A 27,617-nucleotide genomic window follows, 5' to 3' on the forward strand; every position below is an offset into this window, starting at 1 on the left:
CAAAGTCGTTTGAGGGATTTATATTTACATTTTACAATAAATAAATACCCATGATCAGTCCCAGGAGGTGGTTTTGATAGTTTTAAATTCTACCGTTAATTTCATTTTGACATTATATTTCATGTGCAGTTGTATAAGGGATCACATGAGAAACATTTAGTTCACAAAATCATTTCAGTAAGGTTATTTACTTTGACTCAGCTTTTTCCCTGCTTTGAATATTAGATATTCTTGGCTAGGTTGGTTAAAGATCGATTTACTTATATTGGAAACAAGATTCAGATGTTATGTTTCCACAAAGGGATATTGCTCCTGACAATATTTTTACTTTGCTGCTCTGTTTACAAAATGTAGCAAGGACCACCATATCTTGCCTGTTATCAATTCACCATTGTTGTATTGAAGAGTATCAGATAGATAGGTATCATAGAAGAAATCAGCTGTACCATTTATATAGGGTAAAGTCATGCAAACCATGCTCAAAACTAAGCTCCTTAGTTTTGGTAGCATGAAAAAAACTGCATTAGTAAATTGTATGAAATGGTGCAGAATGACTACCACTAATATCACATGCATCTTATGCAGCCATTGGTGTTTTGAACTAGTAAGCTTTGGGTGTAGAGTAAGTGAGATATACAAAGTATGCTTACATTACATGGAGAAGCCAACCAGTGACTGCCCCCACACGCACTTTTAAACTGGCTTATTTGAAGGGGTCCATATTGAATCTGAAATCCCGTCTCCTGTAGAAGACAAAGGCATGGAGCCACTCGGTGTAAAAGGGTCAGTGTCTGTGTCCGTTTCCCCCTCTGCTAGGTAGCGTTTCTCTCTCATCCACGCCGATCCCCCGTTGGGGCCAAACGGGAAGTCGTCTCTGTCTTGGGAGATACTGAAGCCACTTGGGGAGCGCTCAAGTTCCTCATGGTTGACGGAGAGAAGGGACAATGGAGTATCGCTGTCTCTTGTTAAGCTCCTTCTCTGCCTTGGAGACACCTTATCTGAGTAAGGGCTTTGTAGGTCTCCTTGAGAGTGGTAGCTAACTTGGGAGTCCATTAATGTAAATATAGGCAGAACTGTTGGCCTTTCTGCATATGAAGCTGAGGAAGGTGTGGCTTGCAGTTTGCCAGAGTTTTGCCCACCTATTGATAAAGGTTGTGAATGAGTCGTATGGCCATGCGCTGACCAAGGACTGACTTTGTTGACTGGAACCTGCTGGAGGTTGTAAGGAGTTTCATGAGCACACTGCTCAGTGTATTTATATATTATTGTTTTTAATTCAGAATATTTGTTTTCTTCTCTCTTCTCCTTTGCAGGAGAAGCAGTTTCTTTCAATGGACTTATCTCAGCGACTTGTATTTGAAGCTGTTCCATATGATGCATATGCATGTCAACAAGAAAATCCAGTTTCTTCCCCATGTCATTAACCTGAAAAATACCAATGTTATGATATTGTCTCAAGTCAGTTATTCAACAAAAGAGTTAATGCTTCTGTACGTGCACTGCCCCCAGCAACGATGTGCTGCCATGTTTATTGGTCATGAAGGTAATTATAGGATAACCATGACTTTCCCTTGGAAGCTGGACTGCAGTGGATGCCAGTTTATCCTCTAACTGCCTTATATTAAGAAGACCCATGCCTATGAACTGTGCCAAAAAAACCTCTTAGTGTTGCTGGATATTTGGCAGTCCAGCATTCAACAGCAGTCTACGGTGTTATGACCGAAGTCTTGACACCATATGGTAAATAGCTATTACCAAAATACAACAGATGGAATTACCTTTGCACACAGACCTATTCTCTAACTCTTAATAGTCCCACAACATCAGGGTTAAATATCAGGACTAATTCCCTTTCTCTTTTGATAGTACTTTGTGCCTGAACATCTACATTCTGTGAAAGGAATTGATGTGAATTAATGCCACTTGCCTCCATCTTGCTTAGTTATGTATTGAAAAATGAGAGTGTCTTGACTTGCTAAACGATAGGTTAGGATGCACAAAGAGGGTACAAAAATACCTGTGGAGGCAATCCTTTTGAGTGCCAGACCCTGCAAAAGAAAGCGGTGCTCATGACAAAACACCAGACGTGATAACATGGACCAAGGACGTGGACCTTTGGAGCCAGTCCAGAGGAGGGCCAAGAAGATGATCAGAGGGCTGGAGCACCTCTCCTATGAAGACAGGCTGAGAGAGTTGGGGTTGTTCAGCCTGGAGAAGAGAAGGCTCTGGGGAGACCTTCTAGCAGCCTCCCAGCACCTAAAGGGGGCCTACAGGAAAGCTGAAGAGGGACTTTTTACAAGGGCATGTAGTGATAGGACAAGGGGTAAAGGCTTTAAACTGAAAGAGGGTAGATTTAGACTAGATGTAAGGAAGAAGTTCTTCACTATGAGGATGGTGAGGCAGTGGAACAGGTTTCCCAGAGAGGTTGTGGATGCCCCATCCCTGGAAGTGTTCAAGGCCAGGTTGGATGGGGCTTTGAGCAACCTGGTCTAGTGGAAGGTGTCCCTGCCCATGGCAGGGGGGTTGGAAGGTCCCTTCCAACCCAAGCCATTCTGTGATTCTATGCATATGGATTTTAAGGGAATGAAAAAGTCCCATCTAAACATCATAGTTAGGGTCTTGCTGCCATATATAATGATATTCATTCAACAGATTTCAAAATGCAAACTTCCCAGTTAATTAAATTCTTTCACGAAAAACTAACAACATAGTTTTGTGATCATTAGTACAAGATCTTTATAAGTCTTGATCACCAACAGTACAAATCTGCCCAAGTCAGCCAAAGACTGATACAGAACTTGTCAGCTCTATCATTTCTGTACAAGCACCTCAGCCTCCATCATTGTCATGAAATTACATACCTGTCGTTCAACTTTAACAAATTTTCCCATCATACTTTGGTCTTCAGTATCTGCTGTAGATGCTTTGGCTACATATGGATCATTTCTATAAAGAATTAATAACTCTATTAGTGTTCAATTTTTCTTTGCATCACAGTAAGTAATTTATATCAGAAAACAGAATTTCCATCTTGGTGGCATATTCATATAGCTCCTTGGACCCCCATTTAAGAAAAGATTGAATTTAGTTATTTATCATACAAACAGAAGCAAAAGTCTGTTCTATGTGATTCCAATGCATTTCTAAAAAACGTGTTCCTGATTTTTAATTTAAAATTATTTCAGTTAAAAATTAAGATATAGATAAGGAAAAAAAACCCAAAAGCAAACAAATAGTTCAAATTGAAGGTAAAATTAATCTCAGACTTAGTGGAATAATTTCAGGTTTGTGAAAAATGTTGTGATTGCCTAGATAATGGGTCTACAAATGGCCATGTGTTTTTAAATCTAATTGTTTATAATTAGTGTCTTTGAAGACTGAATCCCAGTTTCAAGGTTGAGTGTTTTTTTTTTTCTTCTCAGTTTCATTAAACTGAATAGTAAGTGGCAGAGACTGGAAATGCTGAAAAGAGACAGTCTGGCCTGGAGATTTAAAGTAGATTCCAGAATAAATTTTCTTCTATGTAATTTCAGATGGACTAACTTCAGGAGGTATGAAGATGATCTCTGCTTAACTGAAGAACTTTGCTTCATAACTTCATGGGATCTAGGATGGCCATTATCAAGTTAAATCTTTATCAAAAGGTTTCCAAACCAACCTCAGAGGAATCTACATCTTTCCATAACCTATGTCAAAGTGTAGAAAAACAATTTTTAAGCACTTGTTCTTTGCCATGACTTAGAACAAATATACTCTAAAACTTTTGTTTTAGTAGGTCCAGTTCTTCTCTCTCTGACAAAATTCAAAATATAGCTGTGAATGTATCTTACTAAAGTAGAATCTATAACTAAAACATGTCAGATTTTGCACATTGGGTTACTGATGATATGGGCTCATTCAAATTTTGCAATCTGCTTTGTTTCCCAAATGATCATTGCCTCTTCCATATATGTAGGTCTCTGTCTTCACATTTACATGTTTTTAGATTTTTCACTGGGTGGGATAAACCAGATAGAGCCAAGTTAATTTATTTTCTGTAAGATTACTTTTGTTCTGAGCAACCATAACAGCTTTGGGGACAGATTGTTGATGGTATTGTGTGGTTCTTCATTGGTATTTATTGACAGATTGATAGTTGTAAATAACAGAAGAAATGTCATTTATTATTGAATTTGTGCTACCAGGAATGCAGCAATACAATAACATGCTGTAACTTTCACACCCAGAAACCTGGTATTGCAATTTATTTTCAGTAATTCTCACCAATCATTGGTTTAAAAGCAGCAGCATTAAAACTCTGTGCTTGCCATTTGGTGGGAGCTATAACAAAACTTTTTTCACTTCAGGAAGATAACTGGTTTATCTTCATACTATTGGTGATTTTTATTGAGTTTTTAAGTGGGTTTACTAGTTGAATATTAGAAATTCAGCACACCAGCAATCAAATATACATATTTCATATAACACACATTTCCAAACCATGGAGAAGCTAAGCTAGACAATTAAAAAGCCATTAAGTTTAGATTTCCATCTTACATTGTTCTTAGGAAAGCTAGTGTCTTTCTGGCTCAACATTTACACATATATATCTTGTAGCATCATATCCTCTCAGTATTACTACTGTAACAGCGTACTGGCTGGATGAATGAAGGTCATGCTTATTGGTAGGAATGAACTTCTTATTTCTGTTTTGGTCTGTGCAAAATATTAGGTAGAAAAATTTCACCTGGGAGACTGTTGTGAAGGGTAAGAAAAAGCTCCTCCCTTTTGGGATTTCTTATGCTTGGGAGTAGATGGAGGTCCAGGTGTAAAAATCATATCTACTCTGAAAAAAAGAAAAGTGCAACTGCATAAGTCCATCTCCAAATGCTAACACATGATAGAAAATTCTGTGCATCTCTGCAGCAAACAGTAGCAAAGATTGAAAAAGGAAGCACATTTTGATTTGGTAATATATTGGGGATCATGATGTGTTTGTTCTGTTCTGGGTCCATAGTCAATACATTGAATTGTAATTACCTGGTAATTTCATGGTAATTAAGTAATTATCTAGCTCACTGTTTCCAACTTCAACATTTGAAACACATGACTTCACTTCTTTCAAAGGAACTAAATAGCGTGATTGTCAAGTAACCTCCAGTAACAGCTTCTAAAAATGTCAGGAGACACCCATCAGGTTTTGTGCTGGGTAGTGAAATTCAGAATTTGGCGAAAGGTGGCAATTCCTGATACTCTTAATAAACCAATGACTTTCTAGCAGTTATTGTGCCTAATTATCAGTAATTTTTTTGTCTTTATTAATTATTCTTTTGGTGTGAAAAATATAACTATAAATTAAGTTTCACAAGGAATTCTACTTGACTTTTTATTTGGAACAAAACCCAAAGGATTGTTTGGGAGGCTCCAGCACATTTCATTACGCTCTTTTACTATAACAATATTTTCTTTCATTTGGCATATCCAATTGCTGAGGTGCAAGCAAGCCTCTGTTCATTCAGCCCATACAGCAAACTGACCAGCTATCAGTCAGCACTAGTCCACAGACCAGTTCTCTGCATTATCAGACAATCCATGCAGGTATCAGACAAGCCATTGCATGGCTTCATGGTGCCCCATGGAGTTTTGAAATTGGAACTTAAAAAAGTTCAAGGCAAACCTCACAAAGCTAGCTAGATATTTGCTAGGCACCCAAGCATTGCTGGGCTATCAATGTCTCATCAAACTCCGATGGTATCTCATTATTCATAGACACAATCAGTAGGACTCACCTCCCTAGTTTTGTCTGATTACGATCAGTGGAGATCTAGTCAACACAGTGAAGAAAATTTGGGGGAGAGTAAGAGAGATTCAGCTGATCAAATGAAGGTACCTGGTTTAGGCAGGGATTGATTGTGCCATAAAGGCCAGTAATTATGTTGACTTGCTCTCTGTTAACTATAAGAGGAAAACCACATGGCTTGCCAGGATTATGCTTTTTCTTCAAAGACCTCTAAAAATCTCTTCCCTGTATACATGCAAAATGGCTGTTGAAACGTTGTGGTTCTTCTGCTACTGGTGGTTCTTTATACTGGGGCATGGCATTGCTGAGCTGAGTGTCACAGGGCTGAGGCTGTGCTGTGATTCTTGCCCTGACTCACCTGGGAAGTGTCTTCATTCCTCAAAACTCTTCCATAACCACTGCAGGAGATGAGCCTAATCATGTCAGGCACCTTTGCAGCTGCTAGGACTTAAGCGAGTATCTGAGAGGTGCTCTGCTGTCCAAAATTACACAACACCTCAGTCTGAGGTAAAGGAAGGATCTCCAGTATGAGGTGTGTAGACCCCTCCATGGATAGGTGCAAATTTTTAACATCATGAGCTCTCCTCAACTTCCTGAATTCAAAAAGATATTACTGCATTGAAAAGTAAGCTCATGCGATACAGAGCTCATTTTAGAGAGTAACAATGGTGTTTTGTGGTATATAATTAAAAAGAGCAGCTGTTCTAGAGCAATAATAGTGAGGTAGGAACCAGACATGTTATACAGTTGAAAAAGAGATAGCCCAGTACATGGAAAAGCACTTTGAAATAAGAAATTATGAAGTTCAACAGAAGGACCAGAACAGCCTTAAAAAGCCAAGGTAAGTCTAAGTAAGGTCCAAATGTGCAGCAAGAGTTGCACTCACTCAGCCCATTCTTGAGAGAAATCAAGGGTATGTCTGCATGGCATTTTGCTGTTCAGAGTGACTGGGGGGGGCTCAGGGAAGGTGGAGAGTGCTGTGCCGAGATTGAACTAATATACTACACACATATACACACACATGCACTCAAACCCAGACAAGCTCTGACCTGCACCTATGGCTCAGGATGCAAGCAGCACAAATTTTTGTGGACATGCCTCAAAAGCACATCGCGATGAACTGCTTCTGTGAGGAAACAACTGGGGGGGCAGATTGTACTGGAACCGTCACAAAGGCCTGAAATTCCAGGTTTTTTCATATAGGGCAATTTACACCAGAGTGAAGGGGACGTAAAACCTTCTGTGCTGATGTATTTTTGCACTTCTATGAGATGTTTCACAAGGCATAGATCAGCAGAGAATCCAGCCCCCCAAAAAACTGATGTAGAGCCAACTATTGCTTTTATTTATCTTCTGTAAAAAGGGGAGAAGGGGAGAAATTTGACCCTAATCAAATAAGGCAATGGTCAAGAAAATTCACAGGATTTTTAACTCCAATTTCCTTGTTCTAAATACAAGCTAGTGGTCTCTTCTGTTCCAGTTACCCCTGCTAGCTCCTCACTTGCCTTTATTCTTCAGGGAAAAGGCTTTCTTACTGACCAGCTATGCTATGCAAAGACATAGCTTCTGGGTGTCATTGTATGCAAATAGGCCAGCTAGGCTTTTATTTTGCCAGCACAGCTATACGTTTTCCTCATTTATCAGAGAATTCTTACCTTGCCTGAAGATATTTTATTCTGGAAAGCATATCAAGATGCCCTGCTGAGTATTGCTCTATCACATCCTTTACATCATAAGGCCTCAAAGTCTCCTTGAATTTTTTTTTATAGAGACGAAACTGTAGTATTCTGCAAAACAAACAGAAAAATTATTAACTTCTTACATTAATTCCATAATGATAATTTGCAGGTTGATCTTGATATTTGATATTATCTTGATAATTGATATTATCTTGATAACTGATAAATACTTTTGCTGTTTGGAAATTGAGCATGTTATTTCAAAACAAGACAAGAAAACATAAGCAGAGAATCTCTAATATCATACCACATTTGTAAATATATAATAGTTGGCTTTTCATAATTAATAGACTAAACCGAATTATACACACAAAATGTCTTTTTTCAGCACTATCGTAACTAGAAATGGTTCAAAGCTACAAAATCATATGTGGAATTTGATTTGGAACAACACAAGTCACAGGAGATTTTGAAGCTGTGAAGCTGAAGCTGCTTTTTTATGCTTCAGCCTATTATAAAGCTAATTTATAGTATACATAACGCTGAATCATTTTCAGCTTGGTTTTCATTTTGCACCTGGGAAAGTTTCGGATAGGAATGTTAATTAGATAGAAATGTGGAATTTAAGAACTCAGCAGCAGTTCAAGTTGTGGAAAAAAGAAAAACTGTTAGAACTGCCTGAAGTGTCCCTGAAAAAAGAGCAGTATAACATTATTGTTGTTGTAGTAATAATAATAACAACAACAACAATAATAATAATGTTATTATTACTATTATTATAAAATGTCTTAGCAATTAATAACAGAATTAATAAGGACCACCGCTGGCCAAAGCACTTAAAAACTCTTTGGCATTCTTTTTTTTCATTCTTTTCTGTTTATACATTAATTTACACTGTTATATCTTGGCAGAGTAAACAAATAGACAAGAAACATACGTAAAGAATGAAAAGCATTTTATTTCTTTGATCTGTCTTAGGCTTGGGGTCTGAGGTTTGCTTTCTCAGTAGAATGTCCATGTTCTTATTGGTCTGAATTGGGGAATTGCTGTCATCTGTTAGGATTCTGACCTGTTTTTTATTCAAGGTTGGTGGGGTTTTTTGAACTTTTTAAAAATCTGTATAAACTTTGCTAAATGAAAGATAATTCTATTATGACATTGTAGGGGGTTTTGACTCTTTAACACTGTTGCTTACAAATCTTTGAAGATTTCAAAATTATACCTACACCCATTTTAGCCAAACTATATATGATAACAGAAAAACTATACTTAAAAAAGCATAAATGAAAAATAGGAATCACAGTGTTGGCAATTTCAATTTAAAATCTCCTTGATCATGACCCTGAAAACCCATTAAGTGGTTTTGTCTGAAAGGATTACTTCCCATTAGCATTCAGGGTCTGGGTAAGCTACACAAGAAAAAAAAAAAAGAAAAAAAAAAAAAAAAAAGAAGAAAAAAGCTTGGCTCATGATTGAGTTTAAAGGGAAATTGCATGAATCAATTAGATTTGGACAGGATGTGGGAAAGGAAGTTTTGCAAAAGTAATAATAGCATGTCTTATGGAGGTGGGGCTGGAAAACAGGACAGATGTATAGTCTGTGTTTGAAAGCAAGCAGGTGTCAAGGAAAGAAAGGAAAAACTATGGAGGAAGTAGGGATGAAGAAATTTCCAGCGGGAGGGAAGCAGTCATGAGCAAAGCCTGTGGGACATGGACTTCGGCAGGCTTGAGAAAACTTGGAATTTTTAATGACTGGTAATCCAGCACCCAATTGGAAAAGAACCAGGAGAATACGTATTAAGGTTATATACATATAAGTATATGGTTATATACTTATAACCATCTTCCTTGAAGCTTTTTTAAGAAGATAATTTTGGGGCACTCCAGACTTTCAGTATTTCACCTGGAAGGTATTAACTCCCTGGCCCAAAACTAACAACTTCTGGAATAAAAAGCAATCACAATGAAAGCAGAGTATTTTCCTATGGGGGCATTTTTCAAGGGAAGAGAGTAAAAAATACTGAGTCAAGGAGTAACAGAGCATCAGTGAATTAATTCTATGTGCTTGATATGCTAAACATATTATCAAGCCTTACTAGCAGTTTTCTAACCCTAGGGAATATCTCCTGTGATATGAAAATAGAGTTGACACATGTCAAGCTGAAGACTGCTGAAATGGAGACCTCAGCATCTATTAAAAGATGACAGCTGAAAAGTATATTGCACACTCATGCAATTGTGAATAGAGAAGAGTTGAGTCAGCTCAGAGTTTATTGTTAAGCAAAAATTCCAGTTTTACATGAATACTACAGTCACTAAATTGAGCAAGATACTGTATTTTTAGCATATTTTAATGAGGAACTGTATAAAATATTATTTTATAATAAATATATTTATGGAGTATCTTGCAAAAATGGCATGGTCAATGTTAGTGAAAAACATTTTCCTTTCTGCATATTTTCAAAGAGGACTTTAAATAGGCTCTATCTTGTGTTTTTCAATGTATCTAGAATTACCTAATCTATTGCATTTTAAAAAAGCAATAACAGCAACACTGTATCAACATGTAGCAACACGGTAATGTGATTTCCTGAAGCATAAGCATTCAAAGTCAAAGCAAAGCATTGAGGAGCATCAGAGACATTTACCTGACAGCTCGGATGGCTGTCTTGAATGTGGGGATCATATCTTCCATAAGGAAGTCGCTACTGTCGCCTCTCTCTTCTGCCATGGGTTCCCCTGTTCCTGCATCTGCAAAGCAGGTCAAAAAAAAGCTGTGTGAACATCTGACCACACAATACTCAGAGGGAGGTCTGGCTGACTAAAGCACTACATAAAGTTAAGTGTAATTTAGCAAAGGAACATCTATTGCAGGTTCCTCTTTCTCTGGTCAACTCCTGAAAGGGATCTCATAATTCTGCTGGGACAGCTCTAAGACACATTATTTGAGGGATCTCCTCTCAGATTCCAGCATTTCTGAAACATTGGGAACTTTTTTTCCTTTCCAATGGATTTAGACGTTCCCACTTTTAGAAGCTTTTACAATGAAAAATATTTGCCAAAATTATTTTACATAAGGCTAAAGCAGGTGTAGAAGCTACAGGCCAAGTTCTCCTCCCACTTGCACTGCTTGGAGCTCATGTACCTTCAGGGAAGAGAATAATCAAGTTCCCAGTGTGGACACCCAGACTACACCCCTGATAGTATGCCCAGCATGTACTGATGCCAGCTGGCGCAATAAAAGAGAAACTGTTATTTAAAGACCATTTGGATGCTATAGGCAAGAAGAGGAAAACGTGTGCTCAGGGAAGCTGAGAGGAAAAATGCCCTATGATGTTGCATGGACACCCAATGGAAACCTGCTGAGGGGCAGCAGTCTTAGGGAGAGTGCGAGCTGTTGACTCTATAAAACAAGGTTTTAAGAGACTGCAATAAGGAGATATTTGAGATGCCCGGACACAGGCTAGTGCAGGGTCAGATGCAGTCTAGGAGGGAGCTACCTTAGCAGAGCATCCCTGCTGATAAACCCAGCCATGATGGCACATGCCTTTTTGGCAATGTAGATTCACTGCCCAGCTTGCCCTCTTTTTCCAGGACAAATAGGTTGATTCCACCACTGGCTTTATCCCTTATCAATTGCTGGTTTTATGGAGGGCCATTGTCTTATTTCAAGCACTGTGTTGCCTGGACTCCAGCACTCATTTCCTGGGGCTTCCCCAAACGTGTCGTGTAAAACCAGGCACCAGCCATGCTTGGCCCAGAAAGTCACAAACCTTCAACAGAAGATGCAGAGGAACAAAGTGAAATGGGGAGAATAGGGAATGGATAGAAAGAAATCAACACAGATGGGCTACCTTCTGAGCTTTGCCAAAAAGCGTACGCTTTCATTCGGAATGCAGTGCGAAAACGCTCCTTATTATTCAAGACAATATTCTTAGGCTCTTTTGAAGGACTTTCTTCAATGGCATCTACATTCAGAGGGGTAAATAGCTTTCCTTTAGTATTGGTACCACGAACCCGATCCAAGAGACCCAGCTTTTGGCTACAAAATAAGCAAAAGTAATCATTTTCCTCCTTTGTACACTTTTAATTGTTTTCATGATGCTTTAAGTATATAATGGGGTAAATAAATGTTTTGTACACAAGGACACTGCTGGGGCTACCATAATACATCAATGTCTTTGTAAGCAACAGTTAAGCTCCACAGATAATTAACTGCTTTTTATGAGCATTTTTTTTGTATCAATGTTGAAAATGTTACCAGAGGGTCTTGCTATCTTCTCCATGTAATGCATCACAGTGCATCAACTCCCATAGCATGTCTGAAGCATTAGATTTATTATTAAGAGAAACACCACTACTTAGGCAGTTATATTGTCTAATTATAAGGATGCTTGGCCTTCCCTCTTCAGTGCTTTCTTTAACTACTGGGTCTGTGGCAGGCTATTAAATGAATAACTCATGTGCATAGCCAGGAGTAAAAGAAAGTCAGATGTGCTGTGAACCAAACAAAACATCACCAAAACACTGGAAAGGCATTGCCAAGCAATTACTAGGTGCATGGTAGGGCAGGCTATGCAGTTCTCTCCACCATTCACTTTCAGTCATCTCTCACTATACTAGAAATTGAGGTGACCTATACGAATTGCAGTGAAGTGACATCCTTTGTTCCTCTGATGATTCCTTGCACTGTCCTCTTACAGATTTACTGACCAAAGACATTTGTCCTTCAGTGACATTGCATCTACCTGCTGTCTTACTAGCATCAGTAACCCTTCCGACAGCCTGATGACTGTAACAGTCCTAAAAGCAATTACTAATACCGCTGAAAAGAGCAACACAAAAGGAATTTGCTAGTGAGTATATCAGCTTATATATGCTCTGAAAACTTTGTAGGTGATAGATGGTACAAATATTTGATTTGCTTGTTCACTTTGCTGCTTAGTAGTTGTTAATTGCACATTTGTTAAAAAAAATGTGGGGCTAAGCCATGGGAAGAAAGCCTGCCTGTTAACCCATTCCTGGATGTTGCAGTGTGGGACAGCTCTGGGGAAAGGTGAATTGTGCACGCATGGTCAAGAGGCAGTTCTGTGCAGGACACCAGGTCAAGCACGTTGAGTGGGGGTAGAGAAGAAGCCACCACAGCTGGCAGGTTTCTGGGAGCCACAGATGGGAGCAGACCTGAAGGACAAACAGCAGTGGTGACCAGAAGAAAGAGATTTCACAGGTATGCAGAGAAGTATCTGTGTAGTATGCTCAGCTGAAGCCACTAAACTTGCTGGCAGGAGAGGCAAGTGTGGGGAGGGTCCACCATGCAAGGACGTAGTGGACAAAGATGGAGACTTGTGTGCAGACTTTGCAAGTGAAGGGTCTCATTCACAGAACTACTTATCCTCTGTTTAAGGAGTTATCTTGGTCAGATGGATTATTTGTATGTCCTACAATCTCTGGTGTCACTGGTGCACCTCTTTGAAAGAAGGATCTGTTTCTATCTCAGAGCTCTGCCTGTTGCAGCAACCCACCACAATGAAAGTTCTTAGGACATTCCTTTTAAAATGATAAAGGCAAGATTTAAAGACACATATGATGACATCGCAGCTTTCATAAGAGTGCTTACTCTAGTAGGAATACTGCAATAATACAGCATAAAAAATCACTACCTGACCTGAGCACTGAACATCACAGCTGTTGCAGGTTTTTGTGTTGTTTTTTTTTTTTTTTGATCGGTTGGTTGGTTTTCTAATACGGTTACTGGGGCCTTCACCTCTACTGTTTGTTTCTGATGAATATATCTTTGACCAGGAGGTAATGAAATATGGGCTACCCTGTCACAAAATATGGAAGCACTAAACCTTTGCGTAGGTTGTTTATTCAGGCCTTCTGAATTTTCTTGTTAACAACATGACAATACTTGTGAATGCAATTTTTGCAGCCTAGTAAATTCAGACACTTGCCATGTCATTGCATGTATGACAGGTGTATGTGTGTGCAAGTATGGAGTAGGACTAAGAACTAAGAAGGACTTGTGTGAGTATGGAGACACACGACTAGTCCTGATATATCAGCATTTCCAGGACTCAAGTCAAAGATGTAAGAAGATAAAAGCATGTATCTGAGTGAAGAATTAGAACAGTCTAAGTGTATGGTACTAATATTACTGAGACTTTGCCCTAATGTCATTTCCTGAGGAATTCATGGCATGGCAGGGAAGATATACAAAGTGAAGACAAATGTACAGAGCAAAAATCAGAAATTACTTTCTTTGTAGAAAAATATGAGATGTTACTTGTTGACGTCTGTGGCAAATTAGTCACCACAGAATATGTAGGGCAGTCTCATGTTCAGTCTTAAGAACATATTTAAAAAATGGTTTCCATAGTGCTTGCTTTTTGGTTGGAATCTTGATCTGATTGATCCACCAAAGTGCTCTAAAGGCTGAACTGATGGTGAGTGAAGTCACAACAAGTGATTTGTGTTCTACTAAGATAGGGAAAATCCCGTGATCTCTTTTCTGCATCACTTTCACGTGTCTGTTTCAGAGGCCAGGTTTGAGAGCAGTAGTGCTTTATAAGACAGATGTCTTAACTCCATGGCATTTCTGTGAAATTTGGATTCTTCAAGCACTTAGCTACCATATATAGGAAAAAATATATACAGAAGATGACAGCTAATGAGCAAGTTTTGAAAGGATATGAAAAATAAAGGTGAGGAAGTAAAATTCAACTGAATGGCTGGGGGGGTGGGGGGTGAAAGAGGGGGGGCAAGTAGGAAAAAGAAATTCTCATGTCTCATTAGTAAACAAATAAAAGTCTGAAGGAGGAATTAATTTCCAGAAGGACTGTCAAGAGGAGGCTGGAATCATGGCACATCACTGAAAAGGATTTTAGTGCAAAGAAATGCACCAAAAAGCTAGCTGACTGATAACAAAGAGTCAGCTAGGCAATATAAACTGATGGGCATGAAGACGTTAGAGAGAGTGAGCTTGTGACATCTTCAGTGTGAGGAAAAAAAAGACAGCAATTAAGCATGCTTGGCATGGTGGTAATCTTTGTAGACTGAGGGAGAATGTGAAGTAAGCTACAAGAAGGAAGAAACTGAAGCAGTTTTAGGATGAGTAGATCTATTCAGTGATAATAAAATGAAGACATTTTGCCCTAGGCCTGAAAAAATTGTATGTACAACAGGCTTGTGGAGATCAGCTTTTCCTCGGGGGGGGATTAACAGGTCACCAGTGATAGATGAATCTCAGATGAAAGGGGAGACTGTAGTCCACCTATTTTTCAGGATTTCATGTTTGAATGTCTTGGTTCAAGAGCTTCTGGAGAGACCTTCCAGGATGAGAAGGAAGCTCCTAGAAGGATGAAATCTAGCAGTGAAACTCAGATAATTTCAGACGATGAGGTGATTTCCTCAAAGGCAAGAAGTGGTCACATACTAGGCATTGGCTTTGAGTAAAGTATTAAATGTCACAAGATTTGTTTTAGTAACACTACAGAGAAGTTCTCAAGAGAAGAATGTGTTTAAGACAGAGAACCTGAAAGATGAAGAAACAAAAAACTAGGTGAGACAGAAGATTGCTATTGTTTATAAAAAGTGGTTTAATACTATATTAGAAGAATATAATCATCATTACATGTGGCCTCTGACTCTATCTCCAGAAACTTGCTTAGTCCTTCAAAATACATATCCAGATCTCTCAAAGTTTGCCCCTTAAGAGTCCTGTAATAACTGCCTTCCTTACCAAAAGACAAGGAGGATTAAAGTGCATTGCAAGGATCTGTAGGGATCAGACCAGCAGGAAAAGGCTCAGTGGATGATGCAAAGTATCCAAAATATTAATCTTGCAGATAGTTTTTTTCAATATAGGACAGAAATATAGGCAGTATATGCAGTTATACAAGAATAGGAGTGACAAAGATTTGATATCCTCCTCATAGAACAAAACAGATCAAAATATTCCTCTGCAGTCAGCATACAAAGCCACTTATTTGTAGTGATATTTTCCACTGCATATGTAGGCATGCTCATTTGTGGGTTGGTTTTTTTGTTGTTTGGGGCTTGGGGTTTTGGGGTTGGTTTTTTTGGGGGGGGGGGGGTTGGTTTGATTTGGGTTTGGGGTTTTTTTGTTTGTTTGTTTGTTTTTGTGGGATGGGTTTTAAGGTAGATAATATGAACAAAAAGCATTCCCAAATTCTCTTTCTAGGGAGTTTCTCAACTATCACCATTGATAAGTGTCAGTTTAGGAGCAAACCGTTGTCCCAAGACTGTTGCTTGAGCATCTTAGGTTTAGGAGCTAGAAGTCATCTTATCTGTCATAAGCTGGTTAAAAAGTTAAATGTCCTGTCTAAGGTTAATCTTTAGACCCGTTCCTATAATCAGTGGGAAGTTAGCAACTTATAGAGTGCAGTTCAGCTCCATTTCAGTTTGGGATGACTTTACAGCTGGGGAACCTTGTCTCTTGTTATTGACTACAGAAAGATCTAAATAAGAAGTAATTTAAAAATCAGGTCTCTAGTCTAAGTTAAAGTTACCTGAGCAGAAGCCTTTCTCATTAATTGAATCCTGATGATTAACCCTTAAAGTAACATTCAGATTCATAACAGTATGTTTATGCAACAAATATAGACAATTGTGTTTATATCCAGGCAGCCAGAGCAGTAGAATCATCAGAAAATAATTCATCAGCTTCACATGAAAAAATACAACAGTATGTTGTATACAAAAGAAAAAAACCAAAACAAAACCCAAGCTTCTTTCCAGATAATGACTAGCTGTCATCAGAAAAAAAAAATTGACTTTATTCTCATTTCCAAGGGATGAAACCTGGGTCTGCTGGGGTTTTTGTTTTCATTGTGCTTTTTAAAAAGACTTAGGAAACATTGGTTCTCATGACACAATCTCCTTCATTAAAACAGCATGCGCATGGCTCAGTCTCAGAGTATGAAGCATGCGCAGATCACATCATCCTTCATGAGAGTGGCTAGGACAGTGGTTCCCACCCACAGGTTCATGTACTGCTGCTTGTCTTTCAGAATCCTCCTACTGATATTAGCTACTCTTCCTCCCCTTGGGACAGTGGTCCCACTTCATTTGGCTTCCTTACATTCAATAAAATGTGATTCCCGACTTCCAGCACAGTTCCAGAAACTGGGGGGGATTCAAATACATCCCAAACATGCTGATAAATGTTCAGAGTAGTCTCTCTGACTAACTTGGGATATGTCGCCATTGCTTGTCTTGCATGCTATTGCATCTTCTCCCTTGTGGTGGAATAAAAATTTTCCCAAAACCTTTGTCTTTGGAGTCCCAGGATGAGAGCTCCTTAACTCTGTGGTAGATACAGACCACCATAAAGGGAGAAAGGCAGGAGCAGTGCTGACAGTTTGGCTTGAAAGCTTCCTACCCAAAGAAAAATTCAGCTCTCAGATTCTTGTTCCCCAAGAGCAGTGGGAATTATTTCAGACCATCTGAGAGATGAATTTGGTGGCTGAATATACAAGAAGATGGCTGGCTTCTGCAGCAGATGTTTTACCGTTGCTCAGAAGAGAGTGGGAACCACTGAACTAGAAATACTTTTCCAGAAACAGTCATGCAAGGAAACAGTGCAGTTACATCCCATCATGCAAGCCAGATACTCTCCTCTCTGTGCTTTGCCTAGTATTGGAGTTTCATAAACAAATGGTACATGTATGAGAAGAAAAATAATGAATTAATGCTAACAGTGAATCAAACACAGCCCTCTTCCATGTATTTACCACTTTCACCTAACAAGGACTAATAATAATCAGGAAATTTTTCCATATTTTTTGCAGTTTAGCTAATCACTAGATTTAGTTGATCTCAAGTAACTGGAAGCAAAAGGCAGTCACATTTACTCCAGTATTTTAGTACATTATCAGCTGTATCTATATGGGTGAACTTAGCTTTGGAAAATCAAACATTCTGAACGAGATTTCCAGAAGTATTTTGCTTTGAACTATTCCCAACAGAAATTAGCACAAAAACTAATATTATGACGACAGCCATGAATCCTGCAGTGAACATGTTCAACTGATCTCAGAGTCCATGAATTTTCTTAATATAAACCAAAGAGCATTCTGCACTTCCAAGGTACTTCTGAACTTTGGCTAATCAGCTTTCCCTTTCATCAGGTAACATTCTTTTCTATAGAGAGGACCTCACAAAAATGTTCAGACTCAAAATAATGGACTGCAACTTCTTGACAACTAATGTCTTCATTTAAAAAGCCACTTTGCACCCTGAATCTTGAGGTCTAAATCTGCAAGTTTCTAATGTCTGAGGAGGAAACATCCCTTTTTAGCCAACCAATTTCCACACTCTTTAGTGGTGTACGTCCTCATGGGTATTTAAGTGTAGGCATGACTCTAAATCCAAACTCACCTACCATCCAGATTATTTGCCCAGAAACATGAACACAAGTCCTAACTTGGGCTCAACTTTGATGCCCTTCAGAAAGAGAAAAAGCCCTTATGCACAATAAAGGCTTTTGCTTAGCCCCTCTTCTCATCCACACTCTCTAAAGTGATTGGAAATGGGTAAAAATAAGCAATGTCACACAAATCCATGGGGAGAAAAATCCAAGTTCAATTCTTTGTGAAAATAGGATGGATATTTTTCACCAATGGATGGTAGCAATGTAGGTAGAAACCTTATGGATGTTGACACACTCTTTACTTTGCAGTGAACATATCTCCATGTATCAACCACTGGAAAGCAAACTAAACTGCAAAATCAATCTCTTGACTATTATGCAGAGGCCAATCATCCAATGAAAAAAATGGAGTGCTTCACTAGCAGCTCACCAAAAGTGGAAGAGCTTAGGCTAGAAAAGCTTAGTCGTGTGTTGATGATTTCATTTTTGTGGAATGAAGTGGGAATGAGAATGATGAGCTAAAGTTGAATGACAGTAAGATGTTTGTGTGGTGTAGAATAAAATGCTTGACAATTTAAGCAAAATATTATTATTTCCAATGAACTGTTTTTCAGATTCCTGAAATGCCACAAATTATTTCTATGTCTTTTTGCAGGAAGATAAAGTTCTTGCCCCACATATTAGGTCACAGTTCAGCAAGATATTTAAGCATGTCACTAACTTTATTCAGATGATCAGAAGCATCCACTTGTTTTCCATTTGCTGAACCAGAACCTACAAATACACATGCGGAGATGATGTTCCACTGAACTTAAATGCAAAGTAACTTGCATGAATTTGTGTTGACAGGGTTGGGACTGCATAAGGAACAGTACTTAGCTCTTACAGCATATTTTTCTTACAGTAAATTTCTAAATGACTTGCAGAGTAGGTTAGTATCATTCCCCTTCTATGGAAACAGAGAACAGCACTTGTTTCTAAGCAGATCGTTGGCAGAGCCAGGATTAGATCCCATGTTTTCTGAACAGCGGAACAATGATCTATCTGCAAGGTCATGCAACTTTCTTTTAATGCTTAAATAAATTTTCAGTCTTATCGCACCTTATTTTTTATGGTGGTTAGATGAACTACTGTAGTAAAAACAGAAAGTGCAGGCAGAGAATGGCATGCAAGAAATACGAAAAGAGTAAGGCTCAATTGTTACTTGAATGTATATACCTAAGTTTTCTTGTGAGGCTTGATCCAAAGAATGACTCCCTACTAAACATGACATTACTGTAAAGTGAAGAAAAGTTATTAAGATGAGACGTTAATGAATACCCATGAAAAGCTCTATGAAGAAGAATGGGAACAGCCTTTCATTTGTAGTTAATGAGTGTGCAGATCAGAGTGGCTTTTTTCTCCTTCCTGTTTTGGGCAGATGTATTAAGAAGAAATGCTGGCTGAAATTTTCCACCTTGCAAAGTATGATTTTATTTTCATTATGCTGTTACTACTGGCAATATAAAAATGCACCACATTATATGCATTCTTTCATATTCATATAATAGGAAGGACTAGTACCGATTCTGCCACTTAAAAAAATCAAACCAACTTTCCAAAGGCAGAGAAATATTATTTATCTTTTAGAGATAATGAAACAGAGATAAATTACTTTTCTGCAATCACATAATAATAGATCTAGGAATGAAAATGCTCTCCTGATGTCTAGTTCTACAGTTGGACAATGCTAATTAGGAACAAGACCCTAGGAGAAAGTTCAAAATCCTTCGCTAAAGTGTTTGTATATGCAAGTGTCAAAGCTTTGACGCTAGTCAAAATCAGTGGAACAGCTGCTAACAACAGCGCTGAAGAATCAGGCCCACAATTCATTCTTCAAACATAGACATAAAAAATTGGTTCAAAATAAACAATATGTCCATCAAGCAAAGGCCCACCTTAAATGTAAGTCGGGCACCCAAATGTTTGCTGAATGATTTGCTGCACTCCAGCAGAAATGAGCATTAATATCTCTTTCTCAGAAATCTTCCTTCTTGGGAGCTGAACAGATGAAAAGGCTTTGCAATACATGCAGAAGAGCAATTGCTCTCTGATATTTCATGGTCTGGTAGATTTAGGCATTGATTAAGGAAGAAAAAGCTAGTGGCACCTCTGGCATGAAGTCACTAAACTCCCCACCAGTGAGCAATGAATAGCACAGCCCCAGTTCCTCCTGGTTTGAGGTACTATACCGGGCATGTAGGGAAAATGCTATTCTTAACAGAGCAGCATCATATGTACCAATTCCCTTCACTGCTTACAGGACTTGGCCTACTGTCTAGTTCAAAGGTAGCCCAATGTGCTCTGCGTCATATCTCACATCTTCACAGTTTTAGTTTAAAGGGGAGCTTCAATAAAACCTTGGGCTGCTGCCAAACTTTAATCGACTTTCTACTATCACAAGTCCTTCCCTGCAGCCTTGCCTTGGGATCCAACTTCTGAAATGGACTTTTCCACTCTGTTGTCTCCCCTGTTTTTTTCCCAAATGGTCTAAGAGCAAGGAGCCACATCTAGCTGTGACTTTGTCATGATGCCAGGTCCTGCTTCTGAGGAGAGATCCTAGAAGGATCTGTCACAGAGTTCAACTCTACTACTCCGGGTTTCCTAAAGAGCTTTCACATCACTGAAGAGAAACCCTGCCATTTAAAGCACTACCCATCCTCAAATTTTCACACAGCCAGGCCTCCTTTCTAGTTTATTAACTAGTTAAATTTTCCAACTCTTCTGGGAAAGCTTTGGACCAATTCTTCTCTCTCCTTTATCAACCACTGTTCAGAAAATGAGGTTTATTACTACAGCTTTCCCATTAAGTACTTAACTGATCCAAGAACCTGGAGACTGAGTGCACTTATGGGCTGTTGTCTCCAGTAGGACTGCATTCCCTTAGTGCTCATTTATTTCAATACAGCCTTAAACGCAAACTGCAGTGGAGTACGAGTAATACTTTCTATACTAAATCACTGTAGGAGGAAGAGGAATTTTTTTTTTTTTTTAATTATCTGGTCTGTAAATAAGATTTTTATGAGAGATGGGAGGTGGGACTGTCAAAACAACCAGATTTTATGGCTCAGTCCCATGTCTACTGAAGTCAGTGGATGCTCCCACAAGTACCATCATTTGTCTGATTACCTGGAGGGTTTCCAATCCCTCTCATTGAATGCTTATTTCCATAAACACAGTCCTGCTAACAGGAAGGCTCCAATGCAGTTTTACTGATTACTTTGCTGAAGGTTATTACATATATAACAACATAAAAGCAAGATGGGCCTTGGGATTACAGTTTTAAAGATTTTGAGCTGTGAGTCATACTTTTCCATTTTTAATACAGTGCATCAACATAAAATGACTTCTACTACTGGCCTGAAAGATACAGTAACTCAGAAGCTACTCCATGAACTGTTCTGTCACTGCAGGTGCAGGAGCTTCTCTAGGGGGGCTGTGACCTACAGCAAACTGCAGCAATCATTCACTTGTCTAATTTTAATCTGCTGCTGCATCTGAGTCAGAACACGTTTTGGCTCAAGGTACGGAGTTACATACTCGAAAGGATTTCAGCTCCTAAGCTCTCTCCTACATATTAAGGGCCAAAATTCAGCTCCTGCTAGCACTGGAGGTGGCTAAAATCTCCAGACATCTACATTAATGCAAGCGAGCTTGCTCATGACTGTTTAGCCTGGGCAGTGTCATGGATGTATAGTATTTAAGGTACATGAGGGCTCACAAATGAGGTAACTCCCATCTGGGCAGTCTTTGAAGAAGAGCAGATTAGCTCATGATAATGGTGGCAGGAGGAGGAAGTAATCTTTTCCCGATAACTTGGCACTACAGCATTTGCCTGTATTGTAAGAAAATTTGATATAGGTTTTTCTTTCATGTTAAAGGAGGTTTGATCCCCCAAATGCATAGAACAGCAAGTGTGAATCTGGTTTTTTTTCAGCTTCCTTTAGTGAAGCTGTCATGTGTTGCATGAAATGTATAAAAAACAAAAAAAAACACCAAACTTTTCATCAGGCCAGGGACTGGAACCCAGGCCTGACTTCTGACTAACAGTTTTCAAATTTTTCTACAATTCTTAGTCTTTTTCTCTCCATTGTAAATGTGGATGCAAATGGAAATAGCTTCAGCACGAGTCTGTGGAACCATTTATCCTTTAATTGCTATTGACTTTCATTGTGGGTGATCCATTGATAGCAGTTTAGCATTAAGTATTTCACATTTTCAACCTAAGAGGTTGAATTATTTTATGTGCTTTTGAATCTGCATCTTAGCTGGAGGGGGTTATAAATATATCATTTCCATTTGAGACCTTGCAGGTTGACTGGGAATGACTGCTCTGCTGTAGTCATCAGTGACTGACCACTATTAGGATTGACGATTCCTTTGTTCTCTTTGCTTGTAAATTCCCCAAAGTGACTGGGAGCTTTCCCATCTGTTTCAGGAGGGGTGGGACCAAGGCCTCAAACCTAATGTGGCCTTTTTAGTACTGCCAGAGAGATTGACTATCTTGCTGATCCATCTTAGCCATCCATCTTACTATTTATCGTGAAGAAATCTTTGCACATGGTGAATCGACACAGACTTGGTCCCTTACACCACAACATTGCTCTGTGCAGGACTGTTGAGCAATAACATGAAGCAGAACTTTAAATTCACCCCAGAATGATCTGGATGCTAAACCCTGACTCTATGGCATGGATCAGGAGAAATCTAGACCATGATTATTCATAACAAACAATAAAGCTGTTTACAGACAATCAGCAAGCAACACTGCATTTGTACGATTAGCATTTTAGCTGTGTTGTTAAATTGGGAGAAAAGCAAGCAATTAGGAAATGGATTGGTTAATCATTTTTAATGACTACCTGTGGTGTTAGTAGCATGTTTTGGTTAACAGGTCATGAATCCACAAAGAACCATTTAACCTGCATCCTCCAATAACTGTATTAAAACAAGGCTATAATAATAGCAGCTACATACCTGGCAGTACCATCCAATTGCTCTTTCCTTTTATAGAAGAGAGGAAGCAATACAAAAAAGCAAGGAGAGAATAAAGACATAATAAATTCAGTAGATTTTTTGAACATAAATTACTAACCTGTTGCTAATAGTTTATACCTCTTTTGTTCTGTGATCATAACTGACAGCAGAATAAAAGCTACATTTTCAACCAGTCATAAAGCAAAGAAAGTGATATAGGTTCCTGAAACCAATCTGTGCCGCTTAGACCGGCAATCCAGTCTTTGGTGGGAAGTAAACTCCCTTGCCCTCTCTCCCAGGACCTTATTTGCAAAACACCTATTAAATTTCAGGTCGCATTTGAATCACAGAAGAACCTACATACAATGAACAAGCTTGAAGTCACAGTAATGAGTCTAGACTCCAGGAGAGCCTGAGAATTATTCTCTGAACAAAATCTGAGGTGAAGAAACCCTCTAGAAATGACTCTATAATGGATAATGTGGGAATAGATAGACTGAGAAGGGATAGAGAAAAGGAAAGAAATGTACTGAGACTTAATTAAACACTTTTTTCTTAGAGAGTTCCTTTTTGACGTACATTAAATCAATCCTAAAGGAATATATTGTGAATAAAAGAAAGAAAGATTTAGTATTTGTAATTTGCCCATTGTGAAGGCAGGAGCTTGAACTGTTTCTTCAAATCAGGTTTGAGCAACAGCTGGAGTTGCAGTATTAGTACAGTGAGCACAACTTACATGTGGAGACCTCTGTTTGAGCTGAGCAGTAGTTTAAGGGCACTTTTTTCAGTATGAGGTATAACAGCAAGTCCAGAATGAAAGTTTAAAGCACAAACTTGGGTAAGTAATGCCCATTATTAGCAGCTGATAGTCTATAGCTAAAAGTCTTGGCTTTCATAGGGACAACATTTTAAAATCTTAAGACCTCAAGGTGAGGAAGGTGCCTGTTTGACAGGCAAGAAAAGTGAGGATCAGACAGACTCATGTCCATAAACATATGAGCATCCATTAAGTCTGAATGTCTTTATGGAACGCTTTCCACTGAACTCAGAAGTGGTTATTAAAATAAAACCATGACCCCAACCCCCCAGAAAAGTTTTCTTGTGAACCTTCAGTTCATAGTTCCAGTGGAAGACAGTTTTAAACACGCTTTGGCTGTCCTCCACTGAACCATCCCCTTGAGCAATTAGTGTTGCCAAAAGAGAAGCATTTAACAAGCATTAATTATGTTCACATGCCATGGCCGCCTCTGTGAACAACACAATTCTCAGACTAGTTGAATTAAAGAAAGAAAAGTAAGAATTTTCAGCATAGCCCATATCTTAAAATACACAACTGCATCATAGAGGGCGTGAGACATACAGGCACCTCTGAAATCCACAGCTAAAACTTTATCAGGATCAAAATTACAGAGGGAGAAATTGAGATTTCCAGGGCAATAAACTCCAGAGCGTTACAAAAGAAAGCTGATGGTGATGCAGCCTTCTCCTTTATTTGATGCCAACATGAGAGCCACTGATGTAGTTATCCATGTGCCCCTGTTACATCCTACCAGGGGAAGGGAGAAGAAATGGATCCAGAAACCAAAAGCATGTTTTTCATTCTCAGCCAGGAAGTTAACTGGCAACTATCTGTTACCTACAAAAGCCTCACTAATATATATATAAAGTTTATGTTTCCTGCCCTGACTTATACTTCACAGAAAATTATGATGGAGAGGTGGACAATGCACTTACCTGAAAAATGGAAATGATACAATTGATTCATAAAACCTCCAGGTAGCAACTAGATCAATCCTGTTGGGGTTAGTAGCATAGTATCTCCAGGCAGCCTGAAGTACAAAGGAGAGGAAATAATTAGTGTTAGGTAAAGCTATTCCCCAGGCTGACAGCAGCCAGATTGTTTCAAAGAACATAATGATGCACCTGAGTGACTATCTGGAAATTAATTACTAATCAGCCATACTAAATGAGTGTTACTATATGGCAAAATTATTGACACTGGATTATGATCTGGGAGGACTGTTAAAGGAGACAGGGTATGGACAGAACCACCAACATCAAGAAGATATTACATTTGATTAAACTGGGTTTATTCTTCTGTCTGGTATGTCTAAAAGAGCTTCAAGCACTGCTGGACTTGTCCAATATTTCTGGAAGTGCTTAAGATAGTTTACAATCTAATGTACCATCAGAGGAAATTTTGCTGAGCAATTTTCTATTTCAGCATTCAGGTCCAATGAAAATTCTCTAAGCACATAACTAAACAATACTGTAGCTAAATTAGCTACCTGATAAGTGGAGATGCTTTAATTTAAAAGGTGAATTCAATTCACAACTCATCCCTGCAGCCCCTTCTGTTTGCTAGTGTTTTTAATGAGAACAGCATAATAAGCCACTCAGCCTGTTTCTCCTGAGGACTGGTGTGATCCTGAGCACCAATGCTTCCATCTGATCTCACAGAAACTTCCTGTGTTCCTCTGTGTAAATGCTGCAGTTTACTTCACTGCCATCAGGGTGCACTCCACACCTACTAAGAGTAACACTGTCAAATTTGTCAGTCCCCTGACTAGTAATTTTAAGCTTAATTTTCTGAATTCATAACAAAGTCCAAGTGAGCTAAGGAGTCTCTTCACATTAAATCCTCTGATCGCCCAGCGGCGTAACAGGAGATCCAGGGTGTGTTTCAGTTTTTACAAACCACATCCACTGTGTATGTCATTTGCCTTGATTGAAACTGTCAGTTTCTATTGTGTTATTTCTCTTGCTGTTTTCACATCAATAGCAACATAACTTTGTTTGCACATAAAAGAACTCTCTCAAGGGAAATAACAAAACCTGGATTTTGGAAAGAATATGTTTTTGACAGCTTGTTTTCTGTGATATCGTGGCACTGATGCAGAAGTTCGTTGGTTTCCAGAAGCTAGCAGATGAGACCCTTTCTTCTAAAGACACTGTTCTTCTGAAAGATATTCTGGGAGTTGAAAGATTCCTCAAAAACTGCAAGGACCACTAGATTATCTAGCTTAATGTGAAAAAACCTGACTCCTTTATAAACACAGATTCTCACCTCCAACAATGGGAAATGAGAATTTGGGCAGGGGTGGCCCTTGTTAACATGATGCAGCAGTTTTCATACACAACACTTTCAAGGAGGAGATAAGTAGCTGCAAACCTGAATAAGTTCAGCTGCTGGCTTTCTTCTTTTCTCAAAATGTTTTTGACGGTGTTGCTCCTGGACCTTCAGTGCCAGCCCTGAGCCCAAAATGCCCTGAAAGCATAGAGTGATGCAATATTTTAGACATTTCTTACTCAGAAAAAATGGATTAATAATGAGAGGAAACAGGTCTGTAGATGGAGATGGATATGGTTACATGGGACCTTTGTGCAGTACAGCATGCCTTTCCCACTGCTGTGCTCATGAGACAACGAGTTTGTCATGATCCTGTCAAGGGCCACAGGCCACACCAAATAATTTTAAGGTCCGCAACAGACTTGTTGAATGTCTACTGCCTTTCCAGTCTGGAGGTCTCCAGGTGGTGTATTACTTTCCACTCAGGGTAGAGTGAAACTCTGCTTGTGGGATAAAAAAGCTATGCTAACCATACTCTGGATTTGGGTGTGTGGGACTTCCCATCCTCTGTGAAATTCTTTCCAAGTCTCGATCTAAAGGAAAAATATCCTAAAATCTGGACTTGGGATTGTTTCAGTTGCTGTTTGGTCCATCTCACCCAGATCTTGTCTTATTCTTACCTGAGGACTTTGTAGACAAGGCAAATATTTGGCCTATGTAACACAACAGAACAAATATACTTTCAAAAGCAATTTAGAGGTAATTTCTTAAGCAGCCAGAGTAGGATTCACCTGGCTAGATCAAAAATACCTGTACTGCCACCTGCTATCTAAATTCCCTTTAATCTTAGTGGGTAGAAACAGCACTTCTGTGGTGGTGTCAGAGATCTTCTCTAGGAAAGAAGGGAAACAGGTGAGATGCAATGCTCTGCAGAGCTGCACTGGTTATAAAGGATGACCACTGGCCTGTGATGATCACTCAGATGTAGATCTCTGTCTTGCAAGTGTTTAGAGCTGGGTAAGATGGGCCCAACCCTAATTATTAAAACAACAGGCCTCAAATCCTTTAAAAATAAGTGTTGTGTGGCTATGTCAATACCAGTAAACTAAACTGAGCCAGGGTAGAGGCTCATGAACTGCCCTGTGATTTCCCAGAGTGTTCACTTCCTGGATTAATTTTGTCCTGTGCCAGCTAGCACTGTCTCAGACAATGCCCACACATGGTTCAAGGAGTATCGGGGTGACATACTATTCCAAATAGGCTCTATGCAAAATTAGGAAGAAAGGAGTTTGATTTACTGATATAGACCAGCTCAAGTGTCTGAATCACTTCTTAAAAAAGGATTTTGATTCCACTGGCAGTTTTGATCACTTTATCTTCTTTTTGCAAGTGCATAGCACAGGCCTATGGCTAACAGAGGAGGGGAAAGGTACTTACTGCAGGAAGAGCAAAGAAAGACACTCCAATGAGAGAGAATGTAGCTGCAATCAGCCGTCCCTCCCATGTTTTGGGGGTCTTGTCACCATACCCAATTGTAGCAAGGGTGATCTGTGGGCAGAATGACCAGGACTTCCCATAAGAAAAACAAAGCCAACAGATCTGCTTTAAATGTTATCACAAAACCAGCATAACCTACTTAGCTCTATGGGTGCTTATGCACACCTTCTTGAAATAGGATCTT

At 39.0% G+C, this 27,617-nt stretch overlaps 1 protein-coding gene across 1 annotated transcript in view; it reads right to left on the reverse strand.

Moving 5' to 3' along the window:
* Nucleotides 1-693: 693 nt before the first annotated feature.
* KCNQ3 (potassium voltage-gated channel subfamily Q member 3) overlaps nucleotides 694-27,617 on the reverse strand; it is a 198,543-nt gene continuing 171,619 nt past the window's right edge. Inside the window, exons 6-15 of the mRNA XM_075024403.1 lie at nucleotides 27,374-27,484; nucleotides 26,039-26,134; nucleotides 24,601-24,695; nucleotides 22,867-22,893; nucleotides 11,312-11,499; nucleotides 10,106-10,208; nucleotides 7,435-7,566; nucleotides 4,727-4,825; nucleotides 2,862-2,946; nucleotides 694-1,425 (exon numbers count right to left, since the gene is read on the reverse strand). Of these exons, the coding sequence (XP_074880504.1) occupies nucleotides 694-1,425; nucleotides 2,862-2,946; nucleotides 4,727-4,825; nucleotides 7,435-7,566; nucleotides 10,106-10,208; nucleotides 11,312-11,499; nucleotides 22,867-22,893; nucleotides 24,601-24,695; nucleotides 26,039-26,134; nucleotides 27,374-27,484 (1,668 nt within the window). The remainder of the gene's footprint in view (nucleotides 1,426-2,861; nucleotides 2,947-4,726; nucleotides 4,826-7,434; nucleotides 7,567-10,105; nucleotides 10,209-11,311; nucleotides 11,500-22,866; nucleotides 22,894-24,600; nucleotides 24,696-26,038; nucleotides 26,135-27,373; nucleotides 27,485-27,617) is intronic.

Source organism: Buteo buteo, chromosome 3, assembly GCF_964188355.1.
Source record: "Buteo buteo chromosome 3, bButBut1.hap1.1, whole genome shotgun sequence".
NCBI classification, from domain to species: domain Eukaryota; kingdom Metazoa; phylum Chordata; class Aves; order Accipitriformes; family Accipitridae; genus Buteo; species Buteo buteo.